Here is a 12,803-nt window from a genome sequence, read left to right as displayed (position 1 = left end):
GAGACTTTATGAAAGCCACACAGTGTTACCACTAATAGTGGGGTTATCAGGCTATACTTCCCTGAGCTGTAGGGCAGCAACCAAAGTTAACACACTTCACTAGCCTGAGGTCAGTGCAACACCGACGCAGGTACTGACCAGTTATGCAAGCAAAATAGGCTGGTTTTCAATCCCTTATCACAAATCATCACCTGGGAAGGGCCTATCAGTTTGTCTCCATTCAGTTTCCTGCAGTAACAGATGGGAAACAATCCATGTGGGCTTATCAAAATATTTTCCATGTTTGTCCGCAAAATTTCCCACTTGTAAGAGTACAGAGGACACATATCTTTTCCTGCTTTCTTATTTCTTTTCTCAAACCAAACAGCTACTCTGCCACAATGGGCAGATAAATCATCCCATACCAGCCTGCAAATGTGAGCAGTAATTAACCTCTAGCACTCATGCTCACACTAGAGCTTGGCAAAGTGCCCAGATGCCCATACCAATGGCATGGATTGATGTAACTATCAACGTAAACACAATTTACAAGTTACTTATTCTGCAATTCAACCACAGAGAACAGACTTTCAGGCCTTCCTGGGTACTTTTTGCCCTTTGACAGAGCTATACTCCCAAGACGGATAAGCAGGTAGGCCTTATGAGGGGAGGATGATGCCACCTAGACCAAAAATGGATGGATACAGAACAGCAGTGTAACCAGTGACAAGAGCTGCAGGAACTCCTCCTGCACCACAAGTTCCTGCCTCCTGTGGCAGGAAAAGGGACAGCAGATACTCAGAGCACCCAATTCACCAAACAGCTATTCCATGGGAGCATCACCAGTCTCTTCCCTTGTAAGCCAAAGGAAAACAAAACCCTAAACCACAGCTCAAAGCAGCACATCTTTAAGTGTATGATTCGATACAACTTCTCCTGACTCAGCTTCTCTTAAACGCCACAAGACTCTGCATTGTGGATCACGAATGATTACACAGGATACCTACAAACTAGCCAAAACTGACCTGGGACAGCAGTGCAAGCAGAAGAGGGGCAGGAGACCCAGCAAAATGGTCTGTTCTGCCTATGCAGGTCTCTACGCACTTCAGAGTGTTTGGAGGCATGGCTGCATGCACTTTTCACTCATTGTCTCCCTTTGAAATGGGACGTGCAGGTGCAGTTGTAGTCAGTCCTGGAAGGGATACTGCATCATGAAGAGTAAAGGCTGGGTACCAACACCATGTCAAAATTAGACAAATTGGGTTATAAATGTGCAGCTCTGTCCTCTGCAGTGTTTAGGACCACCTATTCTACATGTGCAATAACCGTACAAAGCAGTTGCATGTGCAGTAACCGTACAAAGCAGTTGCATGTGCAGGGGATTTAATGAAATGTTATGTAGATGTGGAGAGATTTTAAAATTAACTTCTGTGGAAAGATTAATTGGTATTAACTCTATGAGAAACATGCAAATAACTTCTAGTGACCACATTTCCCATTGAGATTTTCAGTTTAAGTAATTAAGGCAGACATTGTTTGCCTACAATCAGATTGAATCTACAGTCTGTGTAGCCCTAATTTAGAGAGATCACTTTCTGTAGCTTGAGTCATGCAAAACCTAGGATGTATTCCATAAATTATCTAATGCTACTGTGAATGAAGCAGTTGTGCTGCTTCCAGCATCAGCAGAGGGAACATCCATTTAACATTACACTACAGGATGCAAATTTAAAACAAGCAGCTGCCTCTCACAGTTACTCCTGCCAACCAAGTAAGGCTATTCAGCAACTTGCCTGCGGCAATCAAGATCGGTTACCGTGCTGTGAGGTTCTCTCCCCATCCTCCCCACCATCAAGCCTTTTAACTGGCCCCTCTGACAATCAGTTCTTTTTCTTTTTTTTTTAAATGTTAAAGTTCAACACTTAGTAGTGCTGCTAGGCAGCATGGCAAACAGGCAACCTCCTTAAAGAACTGGGAACTAATTTCAGCAAGTGATATTGGGAATGTAGGCTGCTAGTCCAGTTGTTGAACTGCCTGAACAGATATGTCAGTTTTGCTTTTGTTTTTAAGAAAGTGTTCATGATCCTCTGATGAAAGGCACTGTAGAAGTTTCTAAAAATACCATGTTGCCAAACAGCCTTTCCCCCTTCCCTTCCAGGCAATCTCTTCAGACTGCTGTTTGTCATCAGCCTGCAAAATCACACAAATCTATCAGCCCAGTCCTACTTAAACGATTCATAAATCCAATTACTTCCACCTCTTTATATAGTAAGCTGGGCCCTAACAGATTCAACCTTCAGGATTAGAGGATGTGTAGGTAGCTGACCTCTGACTCTCAAATTGCTCAGGAGCTACATGGGATTCAGACATGCAGCTCTACACTGGGGTTAAGTCACATGTGTGGCACAGTAATCTCAATCTCTGTTTTGGGGGGACTGGAGAAGAGAAGCCATGAACACTATCTTAGCACTTGTTACCATGTGTAGAAGTGAATCTAATGGAGGGCCACCCAGGTGGTGGAGGCTGAAGCACTGGCCCTGCAAGAGGAGGCTGTGGCAGCTGGGCTTGTTCAGCCTGAAGGAAGGATGGCTTTGGGACACCTAACAGCAGCCCACTCATGCTGACAGGAGGATATCGAGGAGATACAGCCAGGTTCTCAACAGTGGTGCGTGGTAGGAGTATGGGAGAGGATGGGAAATAGTTCAAACAAGAGAGGTTCAGATGGGTATGAAGAGAAAAATTTTTCCCCATGAGGGCAGCCAAGCCATGGATCCAGGGCACAGAGAGGCTGTACCATCTCCATCCTTGGAGATTTTCAAACACCAACTGGGTAAAGCCCCAAGCAACCTGTTCTAATCTCACAGCTGACCCTGTTTTGGGCAAGAAGTTGGACTAGAAACCTCCTGAGGTCCCCTTCCACCTAAATTAGCCTATCATTCCTGGGTTACTGCATGACTCAAGTACCAGCTTAAAGCAGAGTGACAAGTTCATTATCCTGCCCCTTGTCTCCACTTCCAAAGTACAGCTTGTTATTATGCAGCATAAAGGTTTTGGCATGCAGCTTGCACAGTCTGGTACGTTGGCCGTCTCTGGTCTAGTGTAAGGATGCAGAGCCGTACACACTTTCCAGTTTTCAAAGCAGCAATTCTAAGGCTTCTATTTTAGAAAGCACAGATGTCCCTAGAAGAAACACAAAGCCCAACATAAACAGCATCCCACACTTCATACATACTTTTTCTGGGGTAATCAACAGTGCAAAATCCTCTGTGGCTCACCTGGCCACCTATTTTGATGTTCTCATGGTAAGGATTTTTTAAATTTTTTTTTTTTTAAGACGTAGACATACAGATTTAGCTAGACACTTCAACAAAATTTAAAACATGTAGGTAATGATTTAGAGCAAGAAGCAGTGCTGTTCTAAGCCAATTATAAACTCAATTTCATGTTCACAAAAAGTTACTGTGACAAACACTGTTATATGCTGAACAACTAGGAAAAGCACTAGAGATATTAACAATATGAAATATGGTAATATAGTATATTTTTCTCAACAGTTTTGAAATATTAGTCATCAGTTCTACTAGATCTCACACATCACAGGTTTATTCTGCTAAAAAACAGCAGAAGACTGCTTGCTTGTTGCTACATCTTTGCAAAGAATATGTGAATTAGAAAATATAGATGTATAGCATGTTTCAAAGGATAGATAAAAAACAGCATAAGAATATGCAGAGGTGTTTGATAATAGTCAAGAAAAAATTATAGTGGGGAGAATGAAGGAACACAGTTTATTTATTCTAAACACATTTTCATCTGTGCATGAAACACAGTTTTAAACTGTGTTTATAGTTTTAAACTATACTGCAGTGTCCTGAAAATTACATTGGCAAGTAAGGGAAGCAAATGAAATAGTGTGACCTATTGCTAGAGAGTGAAACAGGGACTTAACAGTGACTCTACCTGAACAACTCCCCCCCCCCCCCCCCCCGCCTATGCAAATTGAAGCAACTTTCTTTGGCAAGCACTCTGACCTCTATTAATTTAAGAGGCTACAAAAGCTAGTACTGCTATTCTAAAGAATGAAAGAACAAAGTAGCTTAAACAGACCCAAACCACACAAGCGCATACTGTTTTCCTCCTCAAACACCATACAACAGTGTATATCAACACTTAAAAGGAAATCTCTTTCCCACCCCCAACTTGTTCATTTTAAACAGAAGGCACCACATTGAGCACATTCTATTTGAACATTCATTTTGCTTACATCTCATTTCCTTCCTCTCTTCTTCATGCTTCTTGACTACTCCTTGCAAGGCTGTGAAACAATCCTCTGCTTTTAGCATTTTATCTGCCTTTCCTCACTAGAAGTCAAGCCCTACATCAAAAGCTTTACCATGATAATCAACTATTACGGCTCTAATTAATTAAGACAACACAGCAAAGAAAACAAAGATGCCATTCTCATGGAGATCATTATCCTTACTAAGAACAAGCAAAAGAATATGCAGAACGCACAAGACATAACATACACAAAACTTTGTTAATTTTTTTCTGATACAGAGGTTAATTTAAAAAACAAAGCTCCAGACAGCAGTTCTTCTGCCAAGTTAGTCCTTTAGAGCACTAAAACTATGCTTCAAAGCTCTGCCTCTCCCCATCGTATTTATACTGGCAAACCTCCTGCTGACAAGGTCATTAAGAAACAAAGCAGTTCTGCAGCCCTATTCAGCAACACCAAGGTCCCAGCTAGGGTACCACACTCACTTTTGGGTGCTGTTTTTCAGGAAGGACCAAAAATGAGCTGGTGAGAGTCCAAGGGAGAACAGTGAGAACAATCTTCGGGAAGAAAGCAGATCGACACAGCCACCCCACTCATTCACTTGCCAGTTCCACAACTCCTAGGAGCCCACAGGCAAGGTGGCTGGATGCAGCTTCTGAGGCATCTTTCTCTAGTGGATATGTGGTTCCGGAGTTTCTTCTGCTAAAAGTTGGGCTTGCAAGTATCCACTTTCCCTGGTGCAAGCTTTGCATACCATACCATATCCTTGAAAGTTTTTTATTTTGAGGAAAATGCTAGAGTCTGCTGGACACCTCAACTGGAACATTCCTGCCTAGCTATGCTTCACCGATGTCCTCGTATCATATTTTCCCCCCACACAGTGCCCTAAGCAAACAGGGCTTGCTTGTTTGTTATTTTATATAATGTCAACCTTTTCTTTTCTTTTTTTTTTTTTCTTTTCTATCATGTCTTTAAAGTCTTATTAACCAGCACCCTCCCCCCTCACTCCCAGAACATTAAACTAACAGATGAGTAGCTTTGGTTAAGTATATCACAAATTAGAAAGACAGGGCAACTGATATCCACATTTCCAAGTAAGTTACTAAAGCAGCAATAGCTATTCATCTCTCAAGAATGAAAGATAAGTCAATTAGAATTTTGCGACACACCAGTGTAAAAACCTTTTGCTCTATTAAAATTGTAATCTGTTAATGACTTACAAAAACAAGCCAAGCATGTTTGAGCAACACATAAAACTAAGGACGCATTTTATATTCTTTCTGGAAGCACTTGAGAAAAGGTTTCAAAAGCAAGGTTAAGATGCCAAAAGGATTATATTTACCTTAATGATGTACTATAAGAAACTATGCAGCAAAACAACTCTCCCTGTGTGAGGCTATTCTGTTTCCCAGGACTCTACTGAGTCACTAAGCAATTCCCATTAATGCTACCCTCTGTGCTTAAAAATTTATTTATCCCCAAATCTATGCTAAATATTTGTATTTGCTGAAGACATCACCATAGATTATATCCATTCTTTACCAGTGTTTAGCTAGGAGATGGACTAGTACAGGCCTGTGCATTATTATTTGCATAACTTTAGCAGACTATTCAGTTCATTGCAGAAGCCTCTCCTCTTCTGGAGGCCTGCTGTACATCACCAAGCTTTCAGCAAACGTGCACATGCTCATTCTAAGTTGCTCTGTGAATTCAAAAGAACTGGTTCCGATTTCAATGTATTACTCTATTAATGCACCATTTCTTAAAACTTTTTAAAAACATAGCTAACAGAATGAATATGATAGCTAGCACATGACAAGAATCCACCATTTTAAACTAATGGTCAGTTCTAACTGATGCAACTTGACAAGTACCTTGTGAGGAATGATGATTTTTGAGTGTCTCTGTCTACTTGCTGTGAGATGCTTTGGGCTTGATGTACAGCTGTGCTCCCAGTCCCACTCGCAAGGAGATGGCAGTGCAGTAATTTGCTCCCTGAAAAACAAAGTTTAATTTAAGTCATGTATATCACAGAAGAGTGACTGTGAAGCTTGGGACACTGAAGTCCTAGAGATAAAGAAGACATAAAATATATTTCCCTGGTTAGGTTGGCATGCTTTAGCTTCCCTGGCAATCAAGTGGAACAGTGCTTGAATAAAGGAGATACTTGGTAATATTTACACTTGCAGCAACACTGCAAACTTCAGTTCAAGCACTGTCCCTCATCAGGCATCCACACAAGCCTGCACACAAAGCGACAAGGCATTTTTGCAAATTAAATAGGGTATAGACAGGAAGCGTGCTTATATTCCCTTTGTTGCACTGGTCCTCCCCACAAGGTATTTGGATTTGGGCTTTTTGTTTTAATTTAGTCTTAGTCTGATAGATTAGCTTGCACAAGATTGTACAAAGTTAAGCTAGTGAGAGCATTGTACCTTGAGCATAACCTCAGTAAGAACAATCAGATACACATGCTCCAGTGATTTCAGTTGGTAACTTAACAACTCCAGTTGCCAAATGATGGAAAAGTAACAATTCCCAATGTCATTTTCTACTACTTCCCCTGCTCAACAGGCCTCAGCTACCCCTCTTCTGCACAAGCAGTATGTTAGCTTCCATTCAGCATCCCTGTTAGAGGGCTCCTCCTCTCCCCCACCCCTTGATTATCCTGTGTAGGAAAACAGAAAATGAATGGTTTAACTAAGATGAAAGAGGAACTTTTGACAGAAATAGAAACAGAAGCCAGTGGTTAGGGTTTGTTGGTTGGGTGTTGTTTTTAAAAGAAAACCACCACACATCTTGATCATCTTAATTCCTCTTAAAGAACATCCCTCCAAAGTGTTCCATCTTCAAAGAAGGATATAGCCAGACTTCCCTAGAAGAGTATCTTATCCATACTTGCAACAGGTTTGGGTTCGGTTTGTTTTTTGTTTTTTTTTTTTTTCCTTTCCAATGTATATGGCATTTTTTTTATTCTGGTTAGTACTTCGTTAGCCATTGCTAGATAGCAGGAGAGCCATAAGAACGAGATACTGAAAGAATTCTGCAGAATTTCCCCAATTATCTACAAGCCTACCCCACATTTTATTGATGTGTCTTGTGCGTGGCACCCACTTTTCCTGACCACAATCATTATGATGTCCCAGGTTCAAAAAAGCAAACTTAAAACTTCTAAGATATTTAAAAAATGCATTTGGTCTCAGATTAACTTCTTAAAAACTTTAAAAATGCAAGCACCTGCCAGACATCACATTATCAAACTAGAAGGTCCTTTTCCCTCTCTGCTCATTCTTCCAGCATAATAGCATCTTTCTAAAAGTAATAAATTACTGTTTTAAATCAAGGCATGATTTTGGAAGTCACAGAACAAAAGGATGCTTAGTATGAGTTTCTGTGATCACCAAAGAGCAGCAAGACCTATGCTGTGCTTTATGAGCGAGTATGAGCTTTATTGTTCCAGGCTGTGCACAGAATACTATTCTGGAAGCTGCAGGAAAGTTACACAAGCGAGCTAAACCCAAACTACCACTGCTGTCATAATTTTGCCTCTGTGTGAAGATGCCAAAAGTTATAAAAATCAATCTATCTCTGAAAACACATCACTATTCCGAGCAAAAATGGAGGTAGAAAAAACATGCCTTATAATGCCTTTGATATGGAAATGTAAAATAAAGCCTTAGCAAAATAAAGTATTTGCCTTTCCTGCTTTCTTTTGTACCTTAGTCTGGGTTTTTAATCATGATTTTCACAACTTTCAAGTGATGGCACTGGAACTGGCATCACACCCTAACGCTATTTTTTATTTTAGGAGATGGTTAAGAGAAATAAAGGAAGTATTTGAGATAAGCATGCATCTGAATTTGTGCAGTTAGGAGATGACAAGTGAGGACTTCTATATCCTATATTCTGTATCAGGTTTTGCAAACTGTCTCATGTTTTTTTGGTTGTTCCCCCCCCACCTTTTAAAACACCTTTTTTACATGGGTGTGACAGGGTACCTCTAGAAGTTGAGTGATAAGCTGAAGTTAGCAAAGTGAGTCACTAATTTGCTTATTCCAGTTGTACAGAATAAGCACTTTTTTCTTCAACACAGTTTACTTTGCCACGATTGCTGGTTACCAACCTTTAGTTCCCTGAAACTTTTAATGAAAACATAAAAGGGATCCCTATTACAGTCCAATGACAACAGCTTTTCTGCTTTTGTGAAACTGTTGGAATGGCAAATCCAAACATAATCCAAATACATCTTAACCAGTTTGGAATTCCAAGTGTGTACAACAATCACAATAACTAAACCTCTCCCTGAAAGGAGGGAGATGCCTGATTAGGAATGCTGGAAATAAAAACAAATATTAACAGGGTAGTGTCTTTTGCACTTTGGTACTGACCAATACTAAGCAGAGTAGATGAAAGCCCAGCAGTCCCAGTTACAAACCAAAAAATAATGGATACTACAGTTCACAAGTTTCATTTTTAGATAGCTTGTTTCACGCTGTGACTCTGGCCAAACAAACCTACTTGAAAAAAAGAGGAATTCTGCAAGAATGTACAGTTCCTTTTGAAGGCAGCTCCTCAAAATATCAAGAGCAATCACTTACTGTTTTACCAACGTGTAAAGAGTGGCTGCAAAATTCAAAGAGATTGGCATGTAGATAACTTACAAGAAACAATCAAAGGAAGTCACAGTCTAGGACATTCCACTGTCCTGTGTCCAAATACATTGTACTAAGAACCCCTTCTAATGGGCAGATTTTTAACAAAAAGCCCTACAAGCACTCATTAACACAATACCAGAAACTTAGGACCAACTTGAAGAATACTTGTGTTGATAAGAGGCTGGAAACTGTTGGCATCAGCACATTTTCTAGAGTAGTTTTTGTGGTTCTGGTGATACAACTGAAAAAAAAAAAATCATATGGTACACTGTATTTTAATTGCTTTTACTGTTGCCACCCCCATTAGAGGAAGTGCTCCTGTGGAAAAGTTACAGGATAAATCCGAGTTCAGTTATGGCCAAACAGTCACAGTTTTACTCCAAGGTTTTCTTTGAAGTCTTGCTTACACAAAGCTATTCCAAACCAGTAGAAACATATTAATTGCTCTTGAACAAAAGCTTCTCACACTTTGCACTCCTCTGCAATCTCTGAAACAAGGTGACAGCATTCTAATGTATAACAAAAATACAAGAGACTAGAAGGGCTGTGAAGACACCCATGCATCGAACCTATTCATATAGGGGCAGGTGGGAGACAAGAGCAATCTCCTTTAACATACACTGTCAGTTTCTGAGGGAAACAGTTACGAACAGAAAGAATTTTCCAAAGCCTAATACTCAAGTTGTGTGGTACAAGAAAGCACGCTGGATTGTTTTTAACAAAACCAGAATGTGCAGTATTTCATATTTTGAACATGAATAGCCTTAATTGACTTCTCTTTTAAAAACTGAAACTTTCCTTTAGGGAAATGGTATTCCTAAATATGACGAAGTACTGCTTTCTGGCAGAGAAGGAAAAGTGCGTACACAGAGAAAAGTGTTTTTCTTTTCCACTTTCAGAAGCTGCTAGTTCTCTCATGGATAAAATTAAAATATGTGTATTTTTAAATGGGGGGAGAGGGAATGCACACATACACACATCAGGTTAGTAGTAAGCAATAAACACAAAACACTGTCTCATTTTCATTCTGATGAGTATACACCTGTTTATCCTTTCTCTTCTTCAGCAAACTGCTGATTTAGAAATAACACCTTTTCCTACTTATTCTACCAGCCAAGGACAAGAAGTACACATAAGTCTCTAATGAAACCACAAAGTTTAACCACAACTGCAGAAGATACACCAATTGAAGGTACAAAAAAAGATTACCTGTTTTATGAATGACTCTCCTCTTTCCTGATAACAAGTTTTAAAATTGCATGATTCAAGGTGAGCACACGTTTTCCCATAGTTACTCACTGGTTGCTTTTTAACACTTACCCAGGATGTTGCCACAGATTTGCATGTCTACCCTCAGGAAGCAGCTCCCTCTTGTTAAGGGGAGTAATACCTATTGCTGCTTCTAAGATAGTTATATATTTCTTGTACCGCATCCTGCCTCTCTCAAGAGTTTCACCACGCTAAGTTATCATCCAAATGCAGATGCTGCCTCTTCGCTTATCTGAACTGCTGCTTTTTAAAACATGCTGCAAGTTTGAAGCATAAAAATAATGTTTTTTCCCCTCTCCCAGGCTTGGAGAGTTAGCAGGAGAGAGAAACCAAAGAAAAACACCTACCAGATTCCCCTGAAACGTCATTGTTACATAATTCGATCTTTGAATAAGACACTAATGAAAATGATTGAAGAGACAATCACGGTTCTAAGCCTTGCCGGATAATGCACACTCTCCAATTGACTAATCCTTTGCTAAATCTCTGCTGTCTATAATCTTTCAAGTACTAATGGAGCACTAGGTAACTCCTCTGTCAAATCCATCCAGGGAATAATAGAGATCTGCACAGAAAACTTGAGACTGTTTTAGAAACTGTGATAGACAAAAATAGCTTTTGCTTCAACTTTTCTCCTCAGCACCAGAAAGGTCTGTACACTGGAAGTGTTACAAGGGATTTATCTGATCTGTTCAGAAAAGGCATGGAGAAACATTTCCTTACGTGGCTTGTACAGAATTAAGAAAACTAGAGAGTCCCATTATGATACTCACTAGTCATTCAAATGTGCCTCACACAATGCCAGAAGCCACTTTCCGTGTCAAATTGTTCTAGCCATGAGGTAAGTAACTGTACGTGCCAAAGACCGCGGGTACTAATTACAAAGGTGGAGACAGATGCACATGCTGAAGTAACAGTGATATTTTTGAAACGTTGCAGTACTGTCAAATTGCAGTATTAAAAGAGACATACTTAATAGCAAAAAGACTAAGAAAGGAAATGTTGTAATGCTACTTAGATACTAAGATAGTAAGATATGAATGTTTTATATATAATTACATATATAAATATTATGTACTTATGCAGTAATATAGATAAAAATGTAAAAAGAACAGATGGGAAAGGAAGACTTAAGACTTCAGCCACAACTCCCTCTGTAAACTGCACATTTTAGTTAATCCCTAGTGTTATTAGGCATCTCTATATTTCTGTTGGGGTGACTTTGTATTGCATGCTACTTATTTAGAAACTGCTAAGATGAAAACCACTAGTCTTCATTACTGATACTGTAAAATATTCAGCTCTTAACAAGATTTGTATAACCATTGTCAGGTCCCATATTACTTACAATCCTGTGTTACCTGGTTTTGGTGTTTAATATTCAGTCACGTTTGTTTGTTAACACATGCACACACTGAACTATCTCAAGTTATTACTAAGTAGTAATCCATGGGACTGATCTTAGAAGAGCAAAATAAAATCAAGCATCTTTTAGATTCAGGGAGTACCACTGCAAACTGTCAGAAGAAAAAAATTAGTTTTCACCTACCTAGTTGCATGCTGATATGTAAGGAATATGCAGTCTGAAAATTTCTGATGTGTTAAGAAAATTAATATATTAAAACCACAGAAATTAAATTAAGCAAAGAATTACTATTCCAGGTCCAAAAACCCACTTAACTACAACTTCAACCATCTGTATACAAAGTACTAAGAAGCTTAGGAAAGCGAAGTACTTCTAGATGTCTGCAAGCACAGCTAACACCATTAAGCCTGCATGCATCCTGACTTCTGATAGCATTGGCAGCTCTATTGCAAAGGTAGTACTGACTAGGAAAAGACAAGAAGTGGGCAGGTTTTTTTTGAGTATTCCATTTTTTTAAGAACCTTCTGACTGTAGTAGTCCATGACAATATTCAATTTTACTTAAAAGCAGAAACATTTTGATAAAATCCAGTTTTCCCTCAAAGTCAGTTTTGTTAGCGGCATCAGTATTACCACAGTTTCTCCTGTGAAGTTTTGGTACTTCTTTCTGTCCCCCTTAACACTTTTTTAACCCTAAATTTTCCCCTTATAGATCTAAGAAACAGTTCTTACAAAAACTTCCCCAAAGTACTTTTCAAAGCCAGAGTCCTATGCAAAGTCTAAAAAGCATTTAGTACAGCTCTGATCCATCTTTTGTCTGGGCAAAGCCAGTTAATTCTGACTAGAATAGGTGTCCCACAACTAGCCTTGTACACAGAGAAGCCACGCTCACACAATGAGCACAAGTTACTCCCAAGTACTGCTTCTGGCTAAATGGTTCATGAAATCTCCAGGTATCTAAAGGGAGTAAGACTGACTCACAGTTTATCAGCTTCCTTCAACTTTATTTGAAAACAGAAACTCAAAGCTGCTAGTACCTCCATTGTTAGCGAAGGATGGCTTTTGCAGAGCAAACAAAAGGTCTAAAACATACCTTCATCCATTGTTTCCTGTTGGGGAGTTATCATCCACTCCCCTTCTTCTGGCTTTGTATTTTTTCAGGAAGAACGAATACCAAGTTTTACTGGAAAGAACACAGCACAATTTTCCTAACTGGGAACACACAAGTGAACAAACATAATCTAAGAATTAAGCTG

General features: G+C 39.5%; 1 protein-coding gene across 2 annotated transcripts in view; it reads right to left on the bottom strand.

Moving 5' to 3' along the window:
* TJP2 (tight junction protein 2) overlaps positions 1 to 12,803 on the bottom strand; it is a 66,290-nt gene that overhangs the window by 47,510 nt on the left and 5,977 nt on the right. Inside the window, exons 1-2 of one of the 2 annotated variants that reach the window (XM_030003486.2) lie at positions 10,234 to 10,456; positions 6,133 to 6,253 (exon numbers count right to left, since the gene is read on the bottom strand). In XM_030003486.2, coding sequence (XP_029859346.1) covers positions 6,133 to 6,253; positions 10,234 to 10,346 — 234 coding nt within the window. In that variant the 5' untranslated portion in view covers positions 10,347 to 10,456. Of the gene's footprint in view, positions 1 to 6,132; positions 6,254 to 10,233; positions 10,457 to 12,803 lie in introns of those variants that run through there. The other variant, XM_030003490.1, reaches the window with a different exon arrangement.

This window comes from Aquila chrysaetos, chromosome Z, assembly GCF_900496995.4.
Source record: "Aquila chrysaetos chrysaetos chromosome Z, bAquChr1.4, whole genome shotgun sequence".
In the NCBI taxonomy this organism is placed as follows: domain Eukaryota; kingdom Metazoa; phylum Chordata; class Aves; order Accipitriformes; family Accipitridae; genus Aquila; species Aquila chrysaetos.
This window is presented reverse-complemented; position numbering and strand designations above follow the sequence as displayed.